The sequence below is a fragment of the Vulpes lagopus genome, chromosome 10 (genome assembly GCF_018345385.1).
Source record: "Vulpes lagopus strain Blue_001 chromosome 10, ASM1834538v1, whole genome shotgun sequence".
NCBI classification, from domain to species: domain Eukaryota; kingdom Metazoa; phylum Chordata; class Mammalia; order Carnivora; family Canidae; genus Vulpes; species Vulpes lagopus.
In genome coordinates this window covers 91,012,119-91,035,031 of record NC_054833.1, presented here as the reverse complement: position 1 = coordinate 91,035,031, position 22,913 = coordinate 91,012,119, and the positions used below count along the sequence as shown (strand labels likewise).

Genomic DNA, 22,913 nt, shown 5'->3' with positions numbered 1-22,913 from the left:
GCTCCTGCCATGGGAGGGGGGCTCCCCGGGCAGGACCTCTGGGCCAGGGCTCTGGCCGGCACCTCATCACCAAGGCCTGCAGACAGAACTAGCTGCGCCCCAGAAGCTCCATGTCAAGGAGATGGACTCCTTGTCCTTGACAGTCTGCTGGCCCAGAGCCCCGGTGGGGTCACAGGCACAGAGCATGGCTGGCAGGCCCCTCAGTCCAGCTGGCCCCGATCACCATGAGAGCTACTGAGGCATGAACACCCCCGAGGAGCCCTTGGGGACACTGTGGGCAGAGGGGAAACAAGGCCAGGGAGATGTCTCACCAGCCGCATTAGGCCCAGCCTGTCCTGCCTGGCACCACGTTGGGCTGTGTCTGGGCAGACAGGGGCTGTGGTGTGCGGTGGGTGGGGGGCTGCAGTCCTGCCTGGGGCCAGAGCCGGGGACGCCGGATGTTCCCTGCTCCTCCGATAAACACGGGCAGCTGAGCGGGCGGGGACATCTGCTGTAAATATTTGACCTGACAGAATGAGCAGGCTCGCTGTGTCCCCAAAGATGGGGACCGTGGAGTCAGCAGTCAGTGGACGGAGGAGGGAGGGAAGGGCAGGGCTCCTGATGAATTGCGAATGACTGCCAGATGGGCCCAAGCCCCAGCTCTGCTGGCGGCTGTCGTCCCAGCTCAGGGTGTGAGCACAGCAGGGTGTGGGCGGGAGGGCAGGAAGGAGGGAATGGAGGACGGATGTGGGGCGGACCAAAGTCCCCAGGTCAGGGACAGGCAGGGCAGCCGGGTGGCCCAGGACACGCCCAGCAGAGGCCAGGGGCTTGGAGTCCGATGGATGTGCCCCCTGCTCTCAGGGTTGCAGGCGCCCACAGGGGCAGCTGCAGAAGAGTTTGCAGAGCGTGCCTCGTCTGTGGCAGTTTTAAATGCTCAGATGGGGACACGCGACCTGAGGTGAGCATGTGCCCTGTTCACACATGTCACCTCTTGTACCCCTCCCAGTGACCTGAGGATGACTTCTGTTGCAGGTGTGCAGAAGCTGAGTCAGAGGGGGAGCTAGCTGGGCCCAGGCTGACAGCGGCCTGGCGGCAGGGCTAAAACCCAGGAGCTTGGGACCCCCTGGAAGGCAGCCCCAACCAGGCCGAGTCACGCAGGTGCGCCGTGCCCAGAAGGGCCACATGGTCACATCTCTTTGGGAAGTGTTTCACCTTTACCCTCCCTGTGAGACATGTGATTCCCCTTGTGGAGCCAAGGCCCAGAGAAGTACCACAACACTGAGCGGGTCCAGGGGTTCTGGAACTATGCTTGTCTCATCTCTGTACACACACAAACTACCCAGCATTTGTCAAAACACAGATTCTGATCTGGGGGCTCTGGGCTGGGGCCCAGGAACCTGCATTGCTCACAAGCCCTGGCGCAGCCGCTGCCACGGGCCCGCCACCACCTCTTCCTGCACGGAGGGTCCACTATTTGTCTTCCACATTTGACCACAGGACCCTGTTCTCTCTGATACCCATGCATGGCTCTGTCTGCCCACCCACAGGACCCCCACCACCTGTCCCTCCATCTGTCCCGACCCTCTCCCTCCCTGTACTGCAGCCACACGCCCTCCCTGCTCCTCAAGCACAGCAGGCACTCTCCTACCTCGGGCCTTTGTGCACCATGTCCCTGCTGCTTGGGAGGCTCTGTCCCTGCTACCCACCTGCTTCCCTCCCTCACCCTCCTCAGCCCTCACCCAATCCCTCTCGTCTCCACCAGTCTGTAGCCATCATATGTTGACCAAGTGCCCTCCCACCGGAGCCTCGGTTTCAGGAGTGACTCTGCCTGCTGTGCTCACCACCATGTCCCCAAGCCTCTTGCTGCAGTACCAGGCACACAGTAGGTGCTCAAATCACAGCTGCAGAGTGGATGAGCACATTTAACCAATGATGTAGGAGTGCCCAGGGTGCCCTGCAAGCATGGGGTCTGGGGCTGACGGATCCGGTCTGGCAGCTGGCATGCAACAGATCAGCACTGCTCCCACAGTTCTCTCCAGGGTCCCGTGAGGGCCAAGGGTGGTGCCCAATCACAGATCTGGGGCTTCGTGGTGGGCCCCGCTACCAGAGGGGATGGATGTGTCCTTACCTTCAGGAAGGGAATGACGAATGGACGCAGAGGGAAGTTGGTGGCCTCTTGGAGCTTGGAATGGAACTCCTCAATGGTCAGCGTGGAGTTCTGAGGGAGGAAATACACCTCACGTTGGCCTGAGTCCAGTTGCCCCGCCCTAGGGTCCCAGCACGCCCCTCAGCACACCGCAGGGCCCCACTTACCACGAGCCCCAGCACCAGTGTGCGCACACGCTCCCCGATCTCTGGGGAGATGTCGCTGCCAAACTGCTGCAGGGTGGTGAGAAATCGCTTGAGCTTGCTGAGTTGCCGTGCCCCACAGGCAGGGGGCAGGTGCTGTGTGGACAGCGAGGCTGTGGACGAAGTGGCTGGGCCATTGCTGAAGCCACTGGGCATGGATGGGGCACCGTTGATGGCTGTCGGAGAGTGGCTACCGTTCATCACTGTGGGAGGAGAGGTAGGCTGAGGACTAGAGCCGAGAGCGCGGGTGCATGCTGGAGCCTGCAGCAGTGCCATGGGGGCATCAGACACCCTTCACGGACATGTAGACTGGCAGTGAGTGGGGCTGGCTGGAACATGGCCATGATCCAGGGGCAGCCCTCGCTTAGCACCACCCCTCCAGCCTTGTTCTGGGCTGCACGGTCAGGCCTTCCACAGACAGGGGGACACCACACTGGACCCCCACGCTGCCTGGCAGAGGCCTGCCTCCCACCAGGCTACTCAGGCGTCCGTGTGAATGGGCAGAGGGGCTTCTCCACCGTTAGGGATCTGCTGGCCTACATCCCCTTATCTGCGGATAGGTGGCCCATCCTTCCTGAAAAGCCAGGACGCTCACCTCTACCATGATGGTCCCAAGTGATGCCCCACTGCCTACAAGGGCTCTGTCACCTGGGCTGATAGGGCTTGGGGTGTGGCAGAGGGACCTGGACCCCTGAGACAAGTGGGGCTGGATCCCGGCAGGGGAGGCTCCGGTGGGCTGCTGTCTGGGGCTGCCATATGCACGGGGGTGAGTGCACATGAGCCCTGGGTTACGTGTGGAGGATGGGCAGGGGACCTAAGGCCACAGAGATGAGCACTGCAAGGGTCACAGGAGCAGCACTGTTGGTCACTGGGGCCCCAACAGTAGGATCAGTGTCCCTGGGCTGATGGACACCGTGCAATGTTGCAGGACAAGACCTTACCACTTAGCTTCAAGTGACAAGAGGGAAAGGCTGAGCCTGCACCCAGAGGTCAGGGAAGCCCTCCTGTCCCTGGCTTGCATCCCACTTCCCTGGCCTCAGGATCCCGAGCCTCAATGACCAGGTCTGCAGAGAAGTCAGGGATCGTGAGCTGCCAGGACCCTTGGTGACAGTGGAGGGGGCCCAGATGTAGGAAGGGTGGCTGGCATTTCTGGGAGTCCTGAGGCTTGTCTGAGACACCCAGCGGCCACTCACACCTTGCCTTCTCAGCCAGCTGGCTAGGCACCTGCTCTGGCAGCTCCTCGTGTTCACACGCTCAGCCCCTTGCACGCTCACCAGCCTGCCCCTCCTCCTGCACCTGAACACGCTCCCTACATGAGAGTCTGAACCCTGTGCCCTGACACACGCCTTCCATTCCCTGTGGCTACCCCCTGCCTCAGCATCCTTACACACACTCCCACAGGCACACGTCATATACATTCATGCTTACACACGTGTGCACATGCACCCCACTTGCAGACATATCCATGTACCCTCAAACCCACATGCACACGCACATATGCACACCTATGCACACGCACACTGGCAAACACATGTTCACACACACCTCACCCGCTTGGCTGGGCTCCGAGGCCCATGCCTTGCCCCTCCCACCTTATCCAGCTGGGTCTATGCACAGAGGGTCAAGCTGGGAAATCTGGGGGGGCAGGCAGCTCATGACTCTGCTCCCTTAGGACGGAACTTCTCCGAGGCTCCAGCCCTGTCCACAGACCCACAGCTGAGACCTGGCAGCCTGTGGCGTGTGGAGATGGGGAGTGGGAGCTCCTTTACTGGGGATGGAAATGGGTTGCTGCCACGGTCAGCTCTGTGAAGTGGCTCCTCCCGAACAGCCAGAAATGTCTGCTGTTTACTCAACTTGCTTTGGATGCTGGGGGTACTACTTTGCCACTCCAGACCAAGCCTGCCCTGCCCATCCCGATCTGCAGACCCTGTGTGGCCTCACTCAGCCTGGGGTGGTGGGGGGCAGGCCCACATGCCAGCACCCCTCCCTGAGCTTCAGCCAGCCTTGTCACACCCGCCACCCCCTGCAGGCCCAGGGCACATGGCTCTCGCTGGGTCCAGCCCTGGGGCTTCACTGTGCCCTGTGGGCTCTGGAACCAGCCCACCCCTGCCCCCAGAGCCTTCCAGTGAATGCCCTCTGTGAACCCTGACTCTGCTCTCTGGGCAGACACTGCCCACACCTCCTGCTGCGATGACTGGCTCCTCTGTGCTGACCTGCTTGCCAGCGACACCTGCAAACACTCTTCCCCGATTCACTGAGCTGCACTGCTGGCCAAGAGCCAGGCACCCAATCCACAGGTGGCTAGGCGTACTATGGTCACACACACTCCATACACTTCCCTAGGCTCCCTTCATCCTGCAGGTTAACCCTGGCACACAGCTGGCCCTCGGCAGCAGACAGACACAGCTCTGCCCTCACGGGCATGTGAAGCCACCCAGGTTGGGAGTGGATGTCCTGCCTGAGCCCTCACACCTGCCTGGACTGGCCCAGCTAGGTAAGAATGGGGGCCTGGCCTCAGTTACTTTGCTTTCGAATGGCCCTTGGCCTGACCCAAAGCTCATGCCTGGCCCCCTTCTGCTCCACGCTTCCCTGGATAATAGAATCTGGGCTCTCCTCCTTCTACCAGGAGGAGCTGGAAATGCTTGACCCTGATTGCTTTTACGTGTTGGGGGATCACTCATCAATAACTGGCCACTACTCAGCAGAAGTCTGCAACCACCAATTGCAGGCCAGGGCTGTCACCATCACAATGTGCTGTGTCCTCTGCAGGGACGGGCTCAGCACTCTGCCCCCTTTGCAGGACACACCACAGTCGGAGCCCATTTGCCCCCTGGTCTGAATGGTCTTGTAAGCACCTTCCAGGGCCTGGAAGTGACACGCCAGCTCTGCAGTGTCACTGCATTTGGGGGCTTCCCTCACACTGCGATGGAGAGCAAACGCCAAAGAGGGGACTCTAAGCATCCCCGTCCCTCACCCTCGCCAAGGTGTCCAGAGGACCCCCAGATAGACCAGGAGACCCCACTGTGCTGCCTTTTTCTCTCTTACTGGGGAGATCCAGGCGACCCCCCGGTGGACACTGACACACACACGCCCTGGTCAAGGGTGATGACAGCCACTGGCCATCACTGTAACCAGGCTAGGAGATGGCCTGCTGCCATGGGAGACCTCGCCACAGCAGGGGCTCACTGCTCGCGGCCGAGCTGGGCCTTCACCCAGGGTCTGGATCTTCAAGACGCTTCTAAGCCTTGCGGCTGTGTAGACCCCCGGAGCCCCCACCCCGCGGCTGCCGCCCCAGCCCAGGCCTGACCTCCCTGCAGCGCTCTTACCAGTTTGCCCTCGGTGCCTGGGTCCTCCCGGTGGCCTGCCTGCCCTCGCTTGCCCGTGTTCCCTCCCGAGGGCTGCTGGACGGTCTCAGCAACTTGCTAAAGAGACGCCGAAAATAACTCCCAGCCACAAGTGCTTTCATTCCCACAACAGGTGTGTTACTAAGTTAGACCACACACGTGTCCTCGGCCGAGGTTTGGGGGCACACACTAGCACCCCGTGGCTCCCTGAGCCCCAGTGCCTGGGCGGGGGTCGTGCTGGGACATGAGACCTGACAAGCAGCCCCTCCTGCCGGCCCCTCACCCAGTCAATGTGAAGCTCACTGTCCTGACAGCGCTGTAGCTCGGGAGACCTGCGGGGCACCGCAGCCGGGTCAGGCATGTCACACGATAGCTGGGCGACAAAGCATCTTGAGGCATAAATAACGCACACCCATTGCATTACCTCTATCTAGGGGTCTGGGGGCTCTGCGGGGCCACACCAGGCCGTGCAGCCACTGGTGCAGTGTTGGGACTGACCTGGCCATACTCACTGGCTAACAAGCTATGAACGTGGCCTTGAGCTCTTCCCGTTACAGGCATCAGCTGTGATGCCCGAGACTTCAAGACAGACATGTCTGCTGGCGACCAAGCATCCAGTGTGTTCTGGGCCTCGTTCTCACAGCTCCTGGTCACTGCCCTTGGCACTAGGTGCTGGGTGACTACCATTTTACAGGTGGAGAAACTGAGGCACAGGTGTGGTATGTGTCCAAGTCACCCTGCCAAGAGGTGTAGGAGTGGGGGCCCGAGCCAGGCTGGGGCCTGCCCTCTAGCCCACCAAGTGACAGACCCTCTGCTGAAATTTGACCTCCCAACTCTCGGATCTGGGTCTGCCTTATTTACTCTGTCCTGTGGTTGGAGAAAGGATGCTCAGAGAGGCCACCACCTGCCCAATGCCACACAGTTCATGGGTGCAGGGCTAGTGTGACCTCAGGTCTGTGACTCAGGGCCCTGCCCCCTGGCCCTCTTCTCTCTGAGGGCAGTACTAACAGATGCAGCAGAGGCAATATCGGGGTGTGCAGGCCACGGGGTGCACTGAGTGGCCTTCTCAGGGCAGAGGATGCTGGGGCAGGGACCTCCTAGGAGGCCGCGGTTTTTGTTATTTTACTTACAAAGACAGACCATAGACCATTTTAAGCAGCCATGAAAACGGCCATGGGGCAGGGACATCGTGGGTCCGTCCTCTCCATCTGTAAGCAAAATAAGAAAAACACGCTGTCAGGAAAGCCAGGCGGGTGGGCAGGGCTGCCCCAAGGGCGCCCCCCATAAGCCCCGCCCCTCTGCCTCTGGACAGCAGTTCTGGGGGTTGGGACTCACCTCCTTGGGCCAGTCCATCCCCTCCTTTGGGCCTCAGACCCTCTGCTGTAAAATCACGGGGTTGTATGGGGGGCTCTTAGGGCCACTTCTGGGAGGACCTTCCAGAGCTCGACAAGCAATGCAGCATCTGTGTCAGCATGGGTGGGACACCTGGGTTCCTAAAGATCTTTCCTCCTGGAAGGTGCCCAGTAACCCCTTGGCACCAACCTCAAGGGACCTGGAACCCAGGCCGACAGGGCTTGAAGCTGACTGACAGACAAGCCAGTGGTGGTTTGGAAACAGAGCCCAGGACTGAGCCACCATGACAGGGAGAAGCACTGAGCAGACAGAGATGTGATTTGTCTGATGAGCTGGAGTGAGTAGGTGGGGGCCGTGGGAAGAGGGCTGGATCGCTGCAGGGAGACAGTGAGCCCCCTGTCACAGGGGGTAATCAAGGGCAGGATGGGCCTTTGAGGGCGTCTCTGTGAAGAGCAGCCCCAACATCCCGAGACACCTCAGCTGGCCTGACCACCACCTCAGCCATACGCAGCTTCGCAGCTTCGCTGCAGGATGAATTTGTGCCAGGGGCGGTCATTAGGCAAGGAAAACCACAGCCCTCAAGTCGTGCCTCAAGGTCAATCTCTGGCCAGCTTAGCTCCCAGGCTTGTCCTGGGGAAGCTGGGGAGGCTCTGGGCAGAAATCCACAGCTGAGCACAGAGGCTTCAACCCCAGCAGCCAGGGGACAGACGCAGTCAACCACCGTGGTCAGGGAATTCCTCAGGTGCAGGGACAACTCTGAGGCCCCCTTGGGGGCAGTAAGAGACCCAGATGGACACCCCAGAAGCCCACTGACATGAAAGTGCCAGCTTAGAGTAGAAAGAACCACTGGTCTCTTGTGACCAATTTCTATGTAGAGCCAGGACCTTCACCCCACAAATAGGAGTGCATGGGGCAGCAGGGGCACATGTGGGGCAAGAAGGCCATGAGGGGGACCCTGTGCCGCACACAGGCCCCATCCCTATACCCCACCTGGTTCCTGGCCTGGTAGTTTTAGGAATGTGGATCCTATACCAAGAAGGAAAGTAGGCCGAGGGTGACGTGCCCTTCACAGGCAGGAACCGGCTCTTAGCCCTCGGTCAGACCAGCCAAACAGCCTGCTGACCTCCCTGCCTGGGAACTGGGCACTGGATGGTGGGGTTGGCATTTTAGGTGGGGCCCATGGCCTCGTTTCTTGGGAGCTGCTAGCAGTGCCATTAAATCAGCAGAAGCCTCCCCCCGAGGCCAAAGGGGGTTGGGTAGACAACTGCCTGGTGGATGGAGCCCGCCTAGGGTTCAGCCCTGGAGGACTAAAGCCTCACAAAACAAGCAGAGGTGACCCTACTGGCCAGTAGCTGTGTGACAGGAAGCCCAGCCAGCCCCTGCCCACCACCACCCCCAACAGTGGCCAATGCGACCCCAGCCTGGGCACCGAGGATCACCAGAGTGCAGAGCCCCTGCTCTCCTGGGGGAGGAGGCAGGGCCAGGCATTCATCTCGGTCCCCATTACACATGGTTACCCTGGCTCAGACGGGCCCCATAGGAAGAGAAGCTGGAAGCTTCTACACAGGGTGGGGTGTTGGCTATGAAGCTCCTGTGTGTATAGGGTACGTGGGAGCAGGTGGTATGGTTCCACTTGCTGGACCACGGCTTGGAGAGGTCAGGAGGTCAGCTCAAAGCCAACGTCCTACAAGTCTGGTTGGGACTTGGGTTGCCTGACTGCATAGCCAGCACCTTCCTCCAGATGTAGGCTGGGTCACAGCCAAGCCCCAGTGAACCTGGGCTGCCTGGCATTGAATGTCAGCACCAGTGCCTTTCATGTGCAGGGATGAAGGGAGCTGGGCCTGGTGGTCTCACCTGGGCTCTGGGTGGGTGGAAGGGTGTCTTACTGCCACACTGAGGCACATGAGGCTCCTTTCCTAGACACACCCACTTTGCTTGGGTTTTAAACCTGGGGAAGGCTCCCCTGGGTGTGGGGCTTTCTGGCCTCTGGATATGCAGGGAGAAGGTGGCATGTGGATTCTCTCCATCACCCACCAGAAATGCTTAGGACACACCACTAAGCCCCTAGTCTTGGGGGGCACGGAATACTGGACCTCCACTGGCCCAAGCCTGGCATCTCCTTCCCAAATGCTCAGGACCCCAGACTCACTGAGTCACCAATTTTTCTGACTCAAAGAACAGTCTCCAGTGGTGTTTCTGGACTGTGGAAGTTCACCCAGAGATGCCGTGTGTGCTGAGACACTCAACTGCATCAGTCACAGCCACGGAGACACTGCCTGAAGGTCTAGTCGGACCGTCACATCTCTGGCTGCAGAGCCCTGGGCATCGGAGCCCGGTGCAGAGCTCCTCGGAGCCCAGGGCCGCCTCTGACAGGCTGTCCAGCCCTCAAGTAAGCTGCTGTGTGCTGGCAGGGATCCCCCTGTCCCCCTCTGAACAGCAAGCATAACAGCTAACTCTGATAAAACACTCACAATGTGCTGGCCACTGGGTAAGAAACTGTATTAACTTACTTGTCCTCACAGCAGCTCCGTGAGGCAGGGACTATGGCGTACCCTGCTTTATGGATGAGGGATGCCAAGTCCAGAGAGGTTAAGTTGCTTGCCCAAGACCACAGAGCCAAAAAGTAGAAGACTTAGGATTTGAACCACCAGACTCAGGCTCTGAGCCAGGACGAGACCTCTGTCTCAAGGGCCCAACGTTTATGGGTTCAGGGCAGAGGGCCCCCAGCACTGGCCTGACTCACAGTAGCTTGAGCCTCAAACAGCTCTGGGGGACATTGGCCCTGCCCACTCACTGCCCCAGCCCTGGGGTTACTCACTTGTGTGTGGCGTGAAGGAGGGGAGTCGGGTGGCCCCCTGCGATGCGGCAGGTGGTGGGGGCGGCATGCCGGGGGGTGTGGAGCGGGGCTGCGTCTTCACTTCTGCAGGTGAGTCAGGCATCGTCGCTGTCTTGTCCGTCCTGTCCACTGCGGGTGGCCACAGGAGCCCCAGGGGAGAGGAGAGAGAGATAGGCCTGGTGACGATGGCTGGGAAGAAGAGAAGGCCCCAGCTGGGGGTGGACCTGCACAGCTGGTGCCCCGGGGGCTCCTGGCTCTGCGCCCAGCCAGGCCCAATCCGGGGCCCCCAGATAAACCTCAGCTGTGTGCCCAGGTGGCTGACATCCCACCCACCTGGGATCAGAGGGCAGGTGTGGGTCAGCCCATTTCAGGTGCACTGGAGCGTGGAGCTGGGAGAGTCCTGGGTCAGAGAGATGGGGCTGGGGGAGCTTGGGCTTACCCCCTATAGGACAGGGGGCTACATGCCCCCCCAGGCAGTGGCTTGCAAACACTGCTTCTGTCAGTATCCCCTGGAGAGCGGGTGCAGAGATGCCAGCCTCCTCACCCCCACTTCTGATGCAGGAGATATGGGGAAGGCCCAAGCATTTGCACTGGTAAGGGTATAAATGCAGGTAGTTGGGGTTGCCCCTAGAGAAACCATGGTTCCCAGGACCCTGGGAGCTCACAGATGTCAACAGGCTCACCTAGGGGGGATCTTCCCAGAAAGGCGTGGGAGGCAGACCCTCTGGGGTAGCAAATCCCTAACCATCTGCTGGCCCAGCCAGGCCAAGGATGCAGTCAGCTTCATGCTACTCTAGGCCTGGCCACTCCATATGTGGTCCATGGACCAGTGGGTGGTGTGTCCCTAGACACTGTCAAGATTCCCATGTGGTCCCTGGTGCTCTGCTAAGGGTCAGGGACCAGAGGGAAAGGCCTCTGGGTGAATCTGACCAGCCACACAAACCCTGAGCCAGCAGCTGGCCATTTTCACAGCTGGAGGATGGCGAACCGTGGCCCTCCTCCTCCTTCTCTATGTCAGCCAGCGCCCAGGCGGGCTGAGACATCACAGAGGCGGGATTTGGGGTGCCCAGCTGCTCAAGGAGGTCAAGGTGGGTGTCCTCTCCCTGCAACAGAGCAACTGCCTGAGGTCCCCCTGCCAATGTCGATGGGGCCTCCCCCAGGGGCCGGAGCCACGGCTGGGGCTGCACACCTGTGAGCTATCCCCATGGGACTACATGTCATGTGTCTTCTGCCTCTCCCCCAGGGCCCTGCAGAACCAGGAAAGACATGGACACACATGTGCATCCAAGGCAGCCGGCCTCTGTGGGTGGTGATGAATAACGCTGACAGATGGCATTTACTGTTACCTTGTGGCCGATCCACTGCAGCCACTCCCCTCTCACCCCCTTACAGAGCAGATATGCCCATCGTCCATGGTGCCTGGTGGGGCTCTGACAGCCCTCTGCACCGCAGGGCCCGGGGGCTGACAGTGAAGAAGACCCCTCCCTGCCGGGCCCCCTGGAACAGGGAAGCAGCCGGTAATTAGCAGCCACCCAGGCCATGCCGCACCTGCTGTCCACTCAGCTGCAGCCACTGGCCTCTGGCCCGCTGGGCGCCCTGCCCCCCTGCAGCCCGCCTGTCAGGAAGCTGATGGCCGGGCACACGTGTGCTACAGCTGTGGGGGCCCATCAACACCGTGCCTGGCTGCGGGGCCGACGGCCAGTGCCTGGTGACAACCAAAGAAGGCAAATGTGGCCAGCCACTGTGGGCCACCGCTGAGTCTGACCTGGCCACCGGGGTCCCACGGGCAGGCCTGGGGGGGGGGGGGGTTGTTGCAAACACACGGCCGGTTCCAACTTTCCAAAGCATTTCCACACGGGGGGCTTTGTTTCTTGCCTCTGCCAAGGACCAAGCCCACCGCACAGGGCGGAGGGAGCCTGCCGAGCCTGTATACCTCCTCCCCCGGTGCTTGCGTGACGGGGAAGGGCCACTGGGGGCGAGCACAGGCACCAGGGATCTAAGCACCAGGTCGTGCAGCGCCCCCACCACCTTTGAGAATCTGGCTCATGGACACACTCAGCCCTGGGACACCTGCCAGGCCCTGAGTGGGGAACAGGCAGCGCCCTGCCCACGCCCCACGACCTCCCCTGGCAGAAAGGGAAGCACCCATGACAAGTGCTCATGGCTTGCTCTGCGCACATGACAGTCATGACTCTTCATTCTCACTGCAGCCCTGGCAGGGGTAGGGGGGCCCTGCCAGCCCCGATTCATAGGCACAGAGGTGCCAAGACCACACAGCAAAAGCAGGTGTGCCTCTGCTGGCCAGCGTGGGTTTGCACGGTTTTGAACCCTGCGTGTTCTCAGTGCACATTGTTCTTCCAGAACAGGTGGCAGGTCTGGGATTCAGACTGAGGCTGCTGGGTGAAGGTGGGGATGTAAGCACAGGTGCACAGTACGGGACCACATGAGTCCCCTGAGACGTGAGTCCCGGCTCTACTGCTTTCTGGCTGTGTGACCCATGGTCAGTCCCTTCACCTCTCTGAGTCTCCTTATGTCCCTATCGAGGGGTGGCCATCTGTGCACAAGTGCTCGGTAAAATTCAGCGGAGGTTTATAGAACAACTTGTGTGCTGGGACCTCAGCACAGACCCCACCCTCAGGGAGGAGCAGAGGTGGTACAGTGATGCCGAGGAACAGCATGTGTGGTGACGGAGCACAGAGCACAGAGGCAAGAGTGTTCAGGGAGTCTGGGTGAGAAGCACGAGTGGTGGCAGGTGCATGTGGGCTGACTTTGTGTAGACAGAGGGAGGAGCCACTGAAAGCTCTGCTGACACCCTTCAGCAGCTTCCACTGTACATGGGCCTTCCTGTCTGATCCAGGCCACCCCTCCCACCCCTCCTGGGCCCCTAGAGCAGCCCCCCCCCCCACCCAGAATGCTCCTGCCCTCCCGGTGGCTCAGCTCTGGTCTCACTTCCTGGGGAGAGATGCACCCCCACGTCAGCCCCTCACCCTCGGGATCGTCACCCGACTCTGGGATGACCTTGCTTCCCGGTCCACATGGTCAGGTTCCTGTGGGGGAGGTGTGTGTGGAGACTTCCGGAAGGCTGGACTTTGCACACATGGGCACAAGGGCAGGATGCAGGGTGGATGGAGACCTGAAGGTCTCTCCATGCAGAGGGGTTGGAGGGGGAGGGTTGAGGTGGAGGTGCCACTGGGCAGGGACAGTGGGGGTGGATCCACTCAGGGCCCAGGCTTGGAAGGAGCTGGATGCCACCCTCCCAGGACAACTCACTGCCTCAAAAGCAGGCCCACAAGCTGGCCACCACTCTGGGGTGCAGGACGGATGGAAGGAGACAGGGAGAGATGCTCTTAGCAGGGGGCTGGCACCCAGCACAGTCACATAACAGGTGGTGGGGGCTATTGTCACTGCTGTGACCTATCATCTCCTCCCCCTCCCTGAACCCCAGGCTGTGGGGGAGCCCCGGCCAGCCTGTAGCAGCTCCGCCTGACCAGCCACAGCCTGTGTGCAAACAGTAAGGAGCTGCGGGACAGGGGCTGCCTTGTTCTTCCGGCTCTGGCTCCCCACCCTGCCCCCTCTCCAGACCCCCTTGCCAAGTCAAGGGCTGCTCCCTGGGCCCCCGAGACTTGCAGTGAGGTTCAGACTCCCCATGGCTCTCACTGGTTGGGGGCTGTCTTGGCGGGATCCTGCGCCATGAGGCAGCATACGCTGGAGCTGGCCTCAGCTCAGGGTGTGGGGTGCAGTGGGAAGGCCGTGCCATTGGATGCTTGATGCCAGGAGCCAGCGAGGGGTACAGTCCCGCTTTGTGTCAAGGCTGCCAGGGAGGGCTGGCTCAGCTCCCTGGCAGGGTCCAGACCCCGGCTGGAAACCCCAATGGGCCCCATGAGGCTTCTCTTCCCCGCTCTCCCTTTTCAGGTCAAGCATCCCCACCCAGTGTCCTCATGCCCATGCTCTGCATACAGCATTGGGTAGAACCCCCACAATGCAGCCAGGGCCCCACATGTCATGACTGCCAGGGTCACCCGGCCTGGGAGCAGTAGACACGGCCTGACCTGTCCCCTGAACACCACCTCGGCCTCTGTCTCCCGCACTTCTGATTCTGGGGTCCTCTGAGGCTGAGTCTCATTGATTGTCCAGCCGATGGCGGGGACTCCCCTGGACAAGCTCCATCTTAGGGGGCTCCAATTAGGCAGATCTGGTCAAATTTTCTCACGATTTTAACATATAAGAGGAGTATCTGCTGCCCCTAGGTAGGGCTTAACACCCGCTCCCCACACATCAGCTCATCTATCCTCAGGTCAGGAAAAGCAGAGTGATCCCAAGGACTGATCTTTACAGGAGTTGCACACTATAGACTCATACTGCGCTCACTTAGATGGTGAAGCAGCGGCTCAGGGAGGGTAGGTGACTTGCTCAGGTCTCAGAGCCTGAAGCCCAGAGCCTGCCAGGCAGAGGAAATTCAGAGCCGGAGCTGCCCTGGGAATGCCACATGGGATCAGAGGCTCCTCATTCTGAGTCAGGGTGGATGCCCTGGGCTGTCCCAACAGGGGCAGGCACGTGTGAGGACCATCTCCCATCTGCATGGAACTCCTTCTGACCCTGGAGCACCCAAAAAGGAACGAGAGCCAGCCACCAGCATCCCATGCCCTCCCCGCCAGTCCTGTCAGCAAAGAGGGACAAGGCACCCCGGTTCTTCCCAAGCAGCCCATCAGGGGCTGCTGGGTGAGTACAGAACCCTGCCCTAGGGAGGTGAGGGGCCAGCGACAGGAGTAGAAGCAAGGGAGCATGGAGTCTGGACCAGGGACATGGAGCCCAGCAGCCAACCTGGAGCCTGGAGCAGCATCCCGGTCAGAGCAGCTGCCTGGTGCTGACGCAGGCAGGGACACCCGCAGGGGAGGGCTGGGCCCCCATCCCGGGGCCCTGGCTCAGAGGGGGCTCTGACATACGTGGAAGAGAACATTGCTTATAGGAAGGGCCCAGACCACTGGCTTGTGTGACCTTCCCACAACCCTTGGAGGCCGATGGTGCACTTCTCTTCTTTCAGATGGAAACTCAGGCACAGAGGTCAAGCGACCTGCCCCGCTCACACAACTAAGTAGGGGGCTGGACATGACCTGGGCATCTCTCCCACCCACCCTCTTCTGCTTGTCTGCCCACCACCTTGCAGAGGCTTCCTTTGATATGCCCCCCAACCCCCACCTCCCAGAGGGCTGGGGGCCTGCTGTGGGCTGGGCAGGCAGGGTCAATCACATCTCGGCATCCTAGCAAGTACAAGAGCCAAAGGGTGAGAAGAGGCACCAGGTCCCCCACACCCAGCCTTGCCTCCCACCCTTGAGAACATTCCCAGACCCTGGTCCGCAGGCCACAGGCCCATGGGAGACCCTGCATCTTTCCCATACAGTGTAGCCAGTCCCCAGCTGAATGTCCCTAATCCGTCCACAGAGGAAGCAGCTCTCCAAGACCGGGTGGAGCCGGTGGGAAAGAACATGGAATGTGCCGGAACAAGCCACCCCATCCATCACTGTCCCTGTCTGCCTGTGGTTCCCAGCCCGCCCTGCCTGGCTGAGAACTGGCCAAAGCCCAGAGCTTCCAGCCCTGGGGTTCTAGAACCTTCTGCTTGTCTCAAGTCTGCAATACTGCTGGAAATAACAAGCCGCTGCTTTGATCATTTAGGGTCTGATTTCTGCTTATAGCACATATGACCCTCACAGAGGCCGTAGGAAAGTAAAAAGGTTAGATGCCTCAGGCCCTTGGCATGGGCATAGGCAGGTACTGCCCATAGGTAACAGAGTCAGAGTGATTGAGTCCTGATCACCTGTCAATCCTTGACCTGAGCCCTTCACACGAACCACCTCAGCTTCACCCCACAACAAGCCCATGAGCTGGGCAGATGAGGAAGTGGCCTTAAACACAGGCCATCTGGCCCCAGAGGCCACTCTGTTAGTTATTGAGACTGGGCAAGGCCCTCTCTGCTCCTGGGCCTGCTGTCCCGGGATGGATGTGGCCCCAGCCAGACCCCTGTCCTGGAGTGATGCACAGGCACGGGTTCCCGGGATGATGGAAAGGCCAGCCTCAGGAGCAGGGGAGCTGGGCTGCCAGGGCCAGGGCTCCAGGAGTGCCATGCAGGGCCTGCGCCTCTGTCAGGGTGGGACGTAGGAGGACCTTGGGCATGCCACCCCAGTCTCAGGGTGTGCATCTGTGTGCTGAGAAATGCATTGAGTGCTGAGCGTGCATGGCGAGCTCACAGCTCTGGGGGTGCCAGGCCAGGAGGAGACCTACATCCGTGGTGGAGCCTGACCTGCTCCTGTCCCTCACATGGACGGGGCACCTTCCTTACAGGGAGGGTGCAGACGAGCAGGAGGAGGACAGACCACCCCTTCAAGGTCATCTGGCCCAGGCCAGCATCACAGTGGGCTCTACCACTGGCTAGATGGGGAGCCCGTCTCCACTGTCTCCCGGGAGCTGAGGGCTCCACACAGGGTAAGGTGCAGTGTGGGAGCTGGGCCCGTCCCTGATGTCCCAGCTTTTGCCTGTGGCCAGGCGGCGGGCCAATATTATAAAACTCCAGCCAAGGTAAACTCATGCACTTGGCTCTCCTAGGAACCCAAGGGGCAAGCCGGCCCTTCTAAGACATTTCCTAAGACTGGTACCAAATGGCTCCCCGATCCTGAGCCAGGACCCTGAGAGCACTCCTGGGGTCCCCTGTGCCTGACCTATCCCTTCTCCTGTCCCATCTCCCACACTCCCTCCCTTATGCGAGTCTCCTTAGCTGTACCTTACCTCAGGGCCTTTGCACTGGCTGTTCCCTCTGCCAGGGATTCCTTCCCCCAGATTTCATTATGGTCTGCTCACATCCTCTGCATATTTACTCAGAGGCAACCTTTTCTCTCGGTGAGACTGAGTGCCTGAAACAGTGCTGGGCACACAGGAGGTGCTCAATTACAAGCAAGGAGGCATTGTTCACTGACAGCAGCCTCCCTAGGGTTATGAGGTCCCTTTCAGTGGATGTGAGTCCTGACCTCTGCCGCACCTGCCCCAATGTGGTTGGCCAGAGATGGGAGAGGACTCCTCCCCGCTGGAAGGTCTGGGCAGGGCAGCAGCTGGCTGGTGTCAGGAATAGCCCGTGGGTGCCTGAGGGGAGCACACAGCCGCCGGGCCCTGACACGAAACATCCTGCTCAGGCTGGACAGCTCCAGAAGGAAGAGCAGTGAGCTGTCCCCTGCAGACCTGCCTGGCCATCCACTGGGGCAGTCCAACCCTGAGGCAGAGGCATATGCACCTGTTGGAAGCATCTCCTCCGTCCGTCCAGGGCTGCTGGGTCTTCCAGCATCCTGAACCTCCCCACACACATCCTGATGGAGACGCCACTGTCATCTTGCTTTGCTCATGAGGACATGGAGACCGAGTCACACAGGAGGGAGGTGCCCCTGGGGACCTCCAGGGTCCAGCCTAACATGGCTTCTACTCCCTCCTTCCCCTTTGGGCCCAAACTGCTGGGTGCCATTGGGGGTGACACACAGTCCTGTCCACTCTGCCTGCATAGCCTCGGCCCCGTCCTCCCAGTCCCCACCACCCCTTCCCAGGCATCTCCTCTGGTCCAGATGGGCAGCGCTGCTCACTGCTGCTCACTGAAAAGACTCAATGAGGCTACAGAGCTCGGACCCTCCTGCCCCCTTAAGACCACACTGTGACAAGCCCTGAGAGGAGCTAAACCAGACTCACACAGGAGCTAAACCACTGGGATGGGATGCGCATGATGGAGAAACCATGTGGAGGCATATGGTGAGGCCACGGGTGCTGCAGGCACCCCTCAAAGGCAGGACCCACCGAAGGGCGCTCTGGAGACAGACAGGGATGCCCATCCAGCACATCCGAGCACAGGACGCTGGCCAGGGGATGGCCACCAACCCTGTGGCCACCAGGCCTGTGGCGTCCCCTGTGGACCTCTGTAAGGTCAGAGCAGCGATGCTTGGTGTGTGAGCACCCTCCTGAGTGCTCAGCGGCCTCTGGGCTCTGTATCTGTGAAAGAAAGAGATTTGCAGGGAGGAAGAGGCAGGGACTGCAGGGCTGCCTGGGATGGTCCCCACAGAGAAGGTCCCCACCACAGACTCAGAGACACCCCCCTGGAGGCCACTGAGCTGGGTGCAGGGCCTGGGCCAAGGGAGATCCACAGGCAAAGTGCCCAAGTGTGGGGTGCAGAGAGGAGGGGCCCCCAGGCCTCTGCAATCCCATCCTGCTGCACCCCTCCTCCCCACATCCACCCCACGAAGGCCTGGCCTGGCCCTGGAGCGCTCTCAGAGGCCTCCCTGACTGGGAGCACACTTCCTGGGGTGGCTGGGGGCTGGGGCTCTTCTGCAGCCTCCCACTGGCATGCGTGGGATAAACAGGAAAAATGAAGCGTGAGTCCCTAAGAAGAGATACATTCAGAGGGTCTGCGACCCACAACAGACATGGGTCAGCAGGCTGGGGAAGAGATAAAGGGGCTTGGGGGACTGCCTGCATTCTGGGTGGACTCAGGACCATGGGTGACCCTTGGTGCCCAGACGGGTGGGTCTGACCAGGAGGCTGAGTCCCCTCCTAAGGCCAGTGTCAGAGGGAAGGCTTGTCTTTGATCCCCAGCAAAGCGACACAGGTTTTCAGCCCTAATGAGTCCCAGGCGCTTCCCACATGTGTTTCTCATCACAGCCTGCGCCGCCCCGTAATAATATAAAAGTACAAGGATTACTGCTTTCCCTCTGTTGGTCGGCTGGGCCGCCCACCCCCGAGAATGCTCCGGCTGCATCCATCCAGGGCTTCCCGCCCACCCTCGGGGCCGTGGCTCTGGCCATGAACCCCACCCTCCACCACCACCCTTCCCTTCTCAGTGCTGAGCTCAACTGCCTGTCCCAGGGGCCCCGTGACCCCCTGACCCCGGCTTGTGGGGCTGGTGGCCAAAGTCACAGGTCCCCACAGCAATAAAGCTGGGCTGGGAGTCAGTACACGGGGTTTCTCATCCCGCTCTGCAAACAAGTGTGAGCTCGGGAAAACCACCCAGCACACCTCTGAGCCTTGGCTTACCCCTTGGTAAAATGGGGCCCGGAGCGCCCGCTTCTGGGGTGGGGGTGGGCTTCACACACAGTGGCTAGCCCGCTGTGGCTCCTGCTGCCCCAGGGTGGGGCCCTGCTCGGCCCCCTACTCCTGTCTCCTGGCGGGAATATCTGTGGCTTCTCTAACCTGGGCCCTGGGAGGCAGGGAGGGCAGAGCCAGCACCCACAGAGACCTCCCAGCACCCACGAACGTGGCCTGTGCTTGGCAAGCGGTGTCCTGCTGAAGATGGACACACGGGGCTCCGGAGGAGGGGCCTGTCCTGCAACATCACACACCTGCACAGCTTTGATTTCAAGCTGCCTCCCTTCTGCCAAGAGCTGTTTATGCTCCAGGCTCTGAAACCCTCTGTCATTCAACTCCTCCTGCGAAAGCCATGAGGGACAATGTCGCTTGCTCTAGGTCACACAGCCATCACACAGGGGTGACAGTGGGCCTCATCCCAGACACACCTGGCCTGCCTGTTGCCTGCCAGCCACTCTGGAAAGCATGCCACATTTACACTACGGATGACCTTGGGCTCAAGAACTGGGGAGACGGACGACTGTCCTCTTCTTATTCCAGGCTCCCATGGGCGGGGGGGCAGGCAGATGGGGCCTCCCTTGGTGCCTCCCACACTCTGGCTCCACCCTGCCTCCTCCCTCCTGTCCAGCATGCCTGTCGTGCTGCAGGGCCTTTGCACCTGATAGAACGCTCCCCCAGAACTTCCCAGGGCTATCTCCTCATCAGTCAGGTTGGTTTCAGATGTCCCACCAAGGGGAAGTGGCCCATCTGCATACTGAATGTGACTGGACTATGACAATGAATGTGGTAGTATGGCTGCTGGAGTGAAAGGGTATATATAGAAAGAGTGAGTGAGTGGGAGGTGGATGGATGGGCAGACAGGTAAATGGATGGATGGATGGGTAGATGGTTGTGGTATCTGAGACTCTTCACCTGTGAGGTGGACGCTTCACAAAAGGGCCTCAATGCTTTACCCTCCCTGGCCCACACCCCTTGCAGGGTGACAGCAGCTCTTCCCATCTACTCAACATGGAGTAGATATCCACGCCCTGCCTCCAGGCTGACCCTGGGACTCACTCTGGATGCAGTGGAAGCGATGTCAGCCAACTCTGAGCCTGGATACGAGAAGCATCAGCTGCACTTATTCTCCTGCTCAGCCAGCCTGCTGGAGGATGGGAATGTGCGGGCAGAGTGGGCCCAGCCGAGTCTCCAAACACACAAGAGGCCCAGCCACATTCAGCAGAGCTGCTGACCACAGACCCAAAAAGCAAGCCCAGTGGGACCAGAACTGCCCACCTACAGAACTCTGAGCCAAATAATGGTGGTTACTTTAGCAGTGAGGTTTTGGGGTGGTTTATTACACAATAATAACTAGCTGATACATGTGGGTATTTAGAACCACAACACACGGGAGCTGGAAGGGACCTCAGGGGTTAGTCGATCAGATCACACAGATGGCAAATGTCAGTTGAGTCTGAGACTCCTGCCTCTCTGCTCCTCACTCCTCCTGTGGCAGCTTCTCTCCCTGGACAGGCACCCCTACCTGTGCTCTAAGGAAACTGTCAGAGACGCACACAGTTATCTATTAGAATGTACATCACTGTGTTGTTTATAAGAGTGAAAACAGGAGACAAATAAGATGACCCCAGTTGAAGGCTGGCTAAGGAAATTCTCCGGTTGACACAAAAATACTATGCAGCCTTAGGAATCATGCTATAGGTATGTCTGCTTTAGCAACTGTTTTTCAGCATCTACCAGCTTGCATCACACACCCCATCACACAGCAATCTCTCTGCTGGGTGCACACATGGGTGCATCAGCAGCAAGGAGCAGGAATATTCATCCGCCATTTTGTCAAAGGCCCAAATTGGAAGCCGTCCAAACATCCATCAAGAATTGAAGGGGGAAATGGCTTGTGGGATCCGATACAGCGAGGGAAAAAACCACCACATACAGCCACGTGCACCAACACAGACAAACCTCACATGTGTACAGCTGAGCAGACCCCAAGCAGCACATGCCACGCAATTCCACTTCTACGAAGTGCAGAAACAGGCCAGGTGGTGCTAGACTCATACTGAGTCAGGAGTGACCAAGTGGGGCCCGGGGCCCGGGGCCCAGCCAGGACCAGGGGCAGGTCAGCCAACGTTTGTTATCTGGCACGCTGTGAGAGTTCAAGCTGTGGATTTCCATGTGTGGTACTTAAGTGCCCACTGGCTAGCAAAAATGGGGCCCTGGAACACTATCTAGTGATATGGGAAAGTGATCCACACAGATCGAGAGGTGATAAGCACATGCAATTCTATCTTGAAAGCAAACTCATGCACAGAAAAATGACCAGACACGGAAGTAACTGGCTCCTGGGTGGAAAGCGGCTCAGAACCAGCATGTTCCTGGCCTCTGTTCTCAAGAAGAGTCTGGGATTTCAGTTGCACCACACAGCCCACAGCTCCCACTGACTGCAGATGCCCCAAACAAGTGGAATAGATGAGACCATCTCAGACCCAAGTCCCGCTGACAGTCTGTAACCCAGTCTTCACAGCATCCCAGAGTTAAGCAAATGGTTAAAAGGCAGGGGAGGGTGGAGAGCTCAAAGCTGCTGGAATGAAAACCTTCCATGCTCTCCAAAGGGCTGCAAACGCGATCCAGATGCCGGGCCTGCTCGCCCTGCCTGCCGCTGGCGCACAAAGGAAGCACATTCCTCGCCCAGCTGCTGGGGCTGTGCCGCCAAGAGCGGTTCCCTAAGAGCTGAGGGGGAGGCACCCTGCCATCTGGCCGCCTGCAGGGGGGAGGGGCAGAGAAGGAAGGGGTGCCCTCCTTGCCCAGCACTAGTCCTGAAGCTCTGGGAGTCCCCTCCCATCCCCCCATACACGCTGCCACCAAGGGGAAGTGGCCCATCTGCATACTGAATGTGACTGGACTATGACAATGAATGTGGTAGTATGGCTGCTGGAGTGAAAGGGTATATATAGAAAGAGTGAGTGAGTGGGAGGTGGATGGATGGGCAGACAGGTAAATGGATGGATGGATGGATGGGTAGATGGACAGGTGGATGGACAGGTAGATGGATGGGTGGATGGGTAGATGGACAGGTTGATGGATGAATGGATAGATGGACAGGTGGGTGGACAAGTAGATGGATGGGTGGATAGATGGGTGAGTACATGCATGGGTGGGTAGAGATGGTGTTGTGACTTCAGTGTGATGGAGATGATCCCTTTCCAGGACATTCACAGATAGTGGGACAGTCACACACAGATCTGTGCAGTAGTGGGAAGAGCCCAGCTCTGGGGTTGGACAGGTGGAGTTCGGCTCAGGGCCTCATCCCTTGGGTGGCCTTCAAGCCTCCTCACTCTCTGAGCTTCAGCCTCCTCATCCGTGCTCTGGGGTGGGGTAGAAGGGGTAATGTTGTTCTGACCATTAAACAAGTGCCCATTAAGTGAGTGCCCCACAGCTGCTCCACTCAGACACACACAACTGGCTAGGACAGAATGGGGAGGGGACTGGGGACCCCAGGAGTGGGAAAGTCAGTGAAGCCTGAGATATGAACAGGATAGTCCAGTACTAGGTTTTTATCCCAGGAAGGGCTGAGACAGAGCACTTGGCAGGGTGCCAGTATAGGCAGTCTGTGGGATGTGACCCCAAGAAAAGTTGCAAAGCACACCTGGCATATTTTAAGGGTAATCTAACATATACTCAAAAGATCTCTAAAAGCAATCAGAAAGTGCCCCTGGGGAGAGGGGGGCAAGCTTTCCTTCTGTGCTAGCCACCACCCCTTTAAACTGTGCCCTCGATTTATTCTTCCACTGCCTGCTACCCACCAGCACTGCCCCTCCCACCATGGAGACAGTGATGATGAGGAACAGGAACATAATTACAACCCATCATGTAGGGGATCCCTGGGTGGTGCAGCGGTTTGGCGCCTGCCTTTGGCCCAGGGCGCGATCCTGGAGACCCGGGATCGAATC

At 59.5% G+C, this 22,913-nt stretch overlaps 1 protein-coding gene across 6 annotated transcripts in view; it reads right to left on the bottom strand.

The window, feature by feature from the left end:
• CBFA2T3 (CBFA2/RUNX1 partner transcriptional co-repressor 3) overlaps nucleotides 1-22,913 on the bottom strand; it is an 89,648-nt gene that overhangs the window by 15,209 nt on the left and 51,526 nt on the right. For 2 of the 6 annotated variants that reach the window (XM_041770924.1, XM_041770929.1), the window contains exons 2-5: nucleotides 9,844-10,050; nucleotides 6,803-6,880; nucleotides 2,293-2,531; nucleotides 2,108-2,197 (exon numbers count right to left, since the gene is read on the bottom strand). In XM_041770924.1, coding sequence (XP_041626858.1) covers nucleotides 2,108-2,197; nucleotides 2,293-2,531; nucleotides 6,803-6,880; nucleotides 9,844-10,050 — 614 coding nt within the window. Of the gene's footprint in view, nucleotides 1-2,107; nucleotides 2,198-2,292; nucleotides 2,532-5,654; nucleotides 6,064-6,802; nucleotides 6,881-9,843; nucleotides 10,051-22,913 lie in introns of those variants that run through there. The other 4 variants (XM_041770925.1, XM_041770927.1, XM_041770926.1 and 1 more) reach the window with 3 other exon arrangements.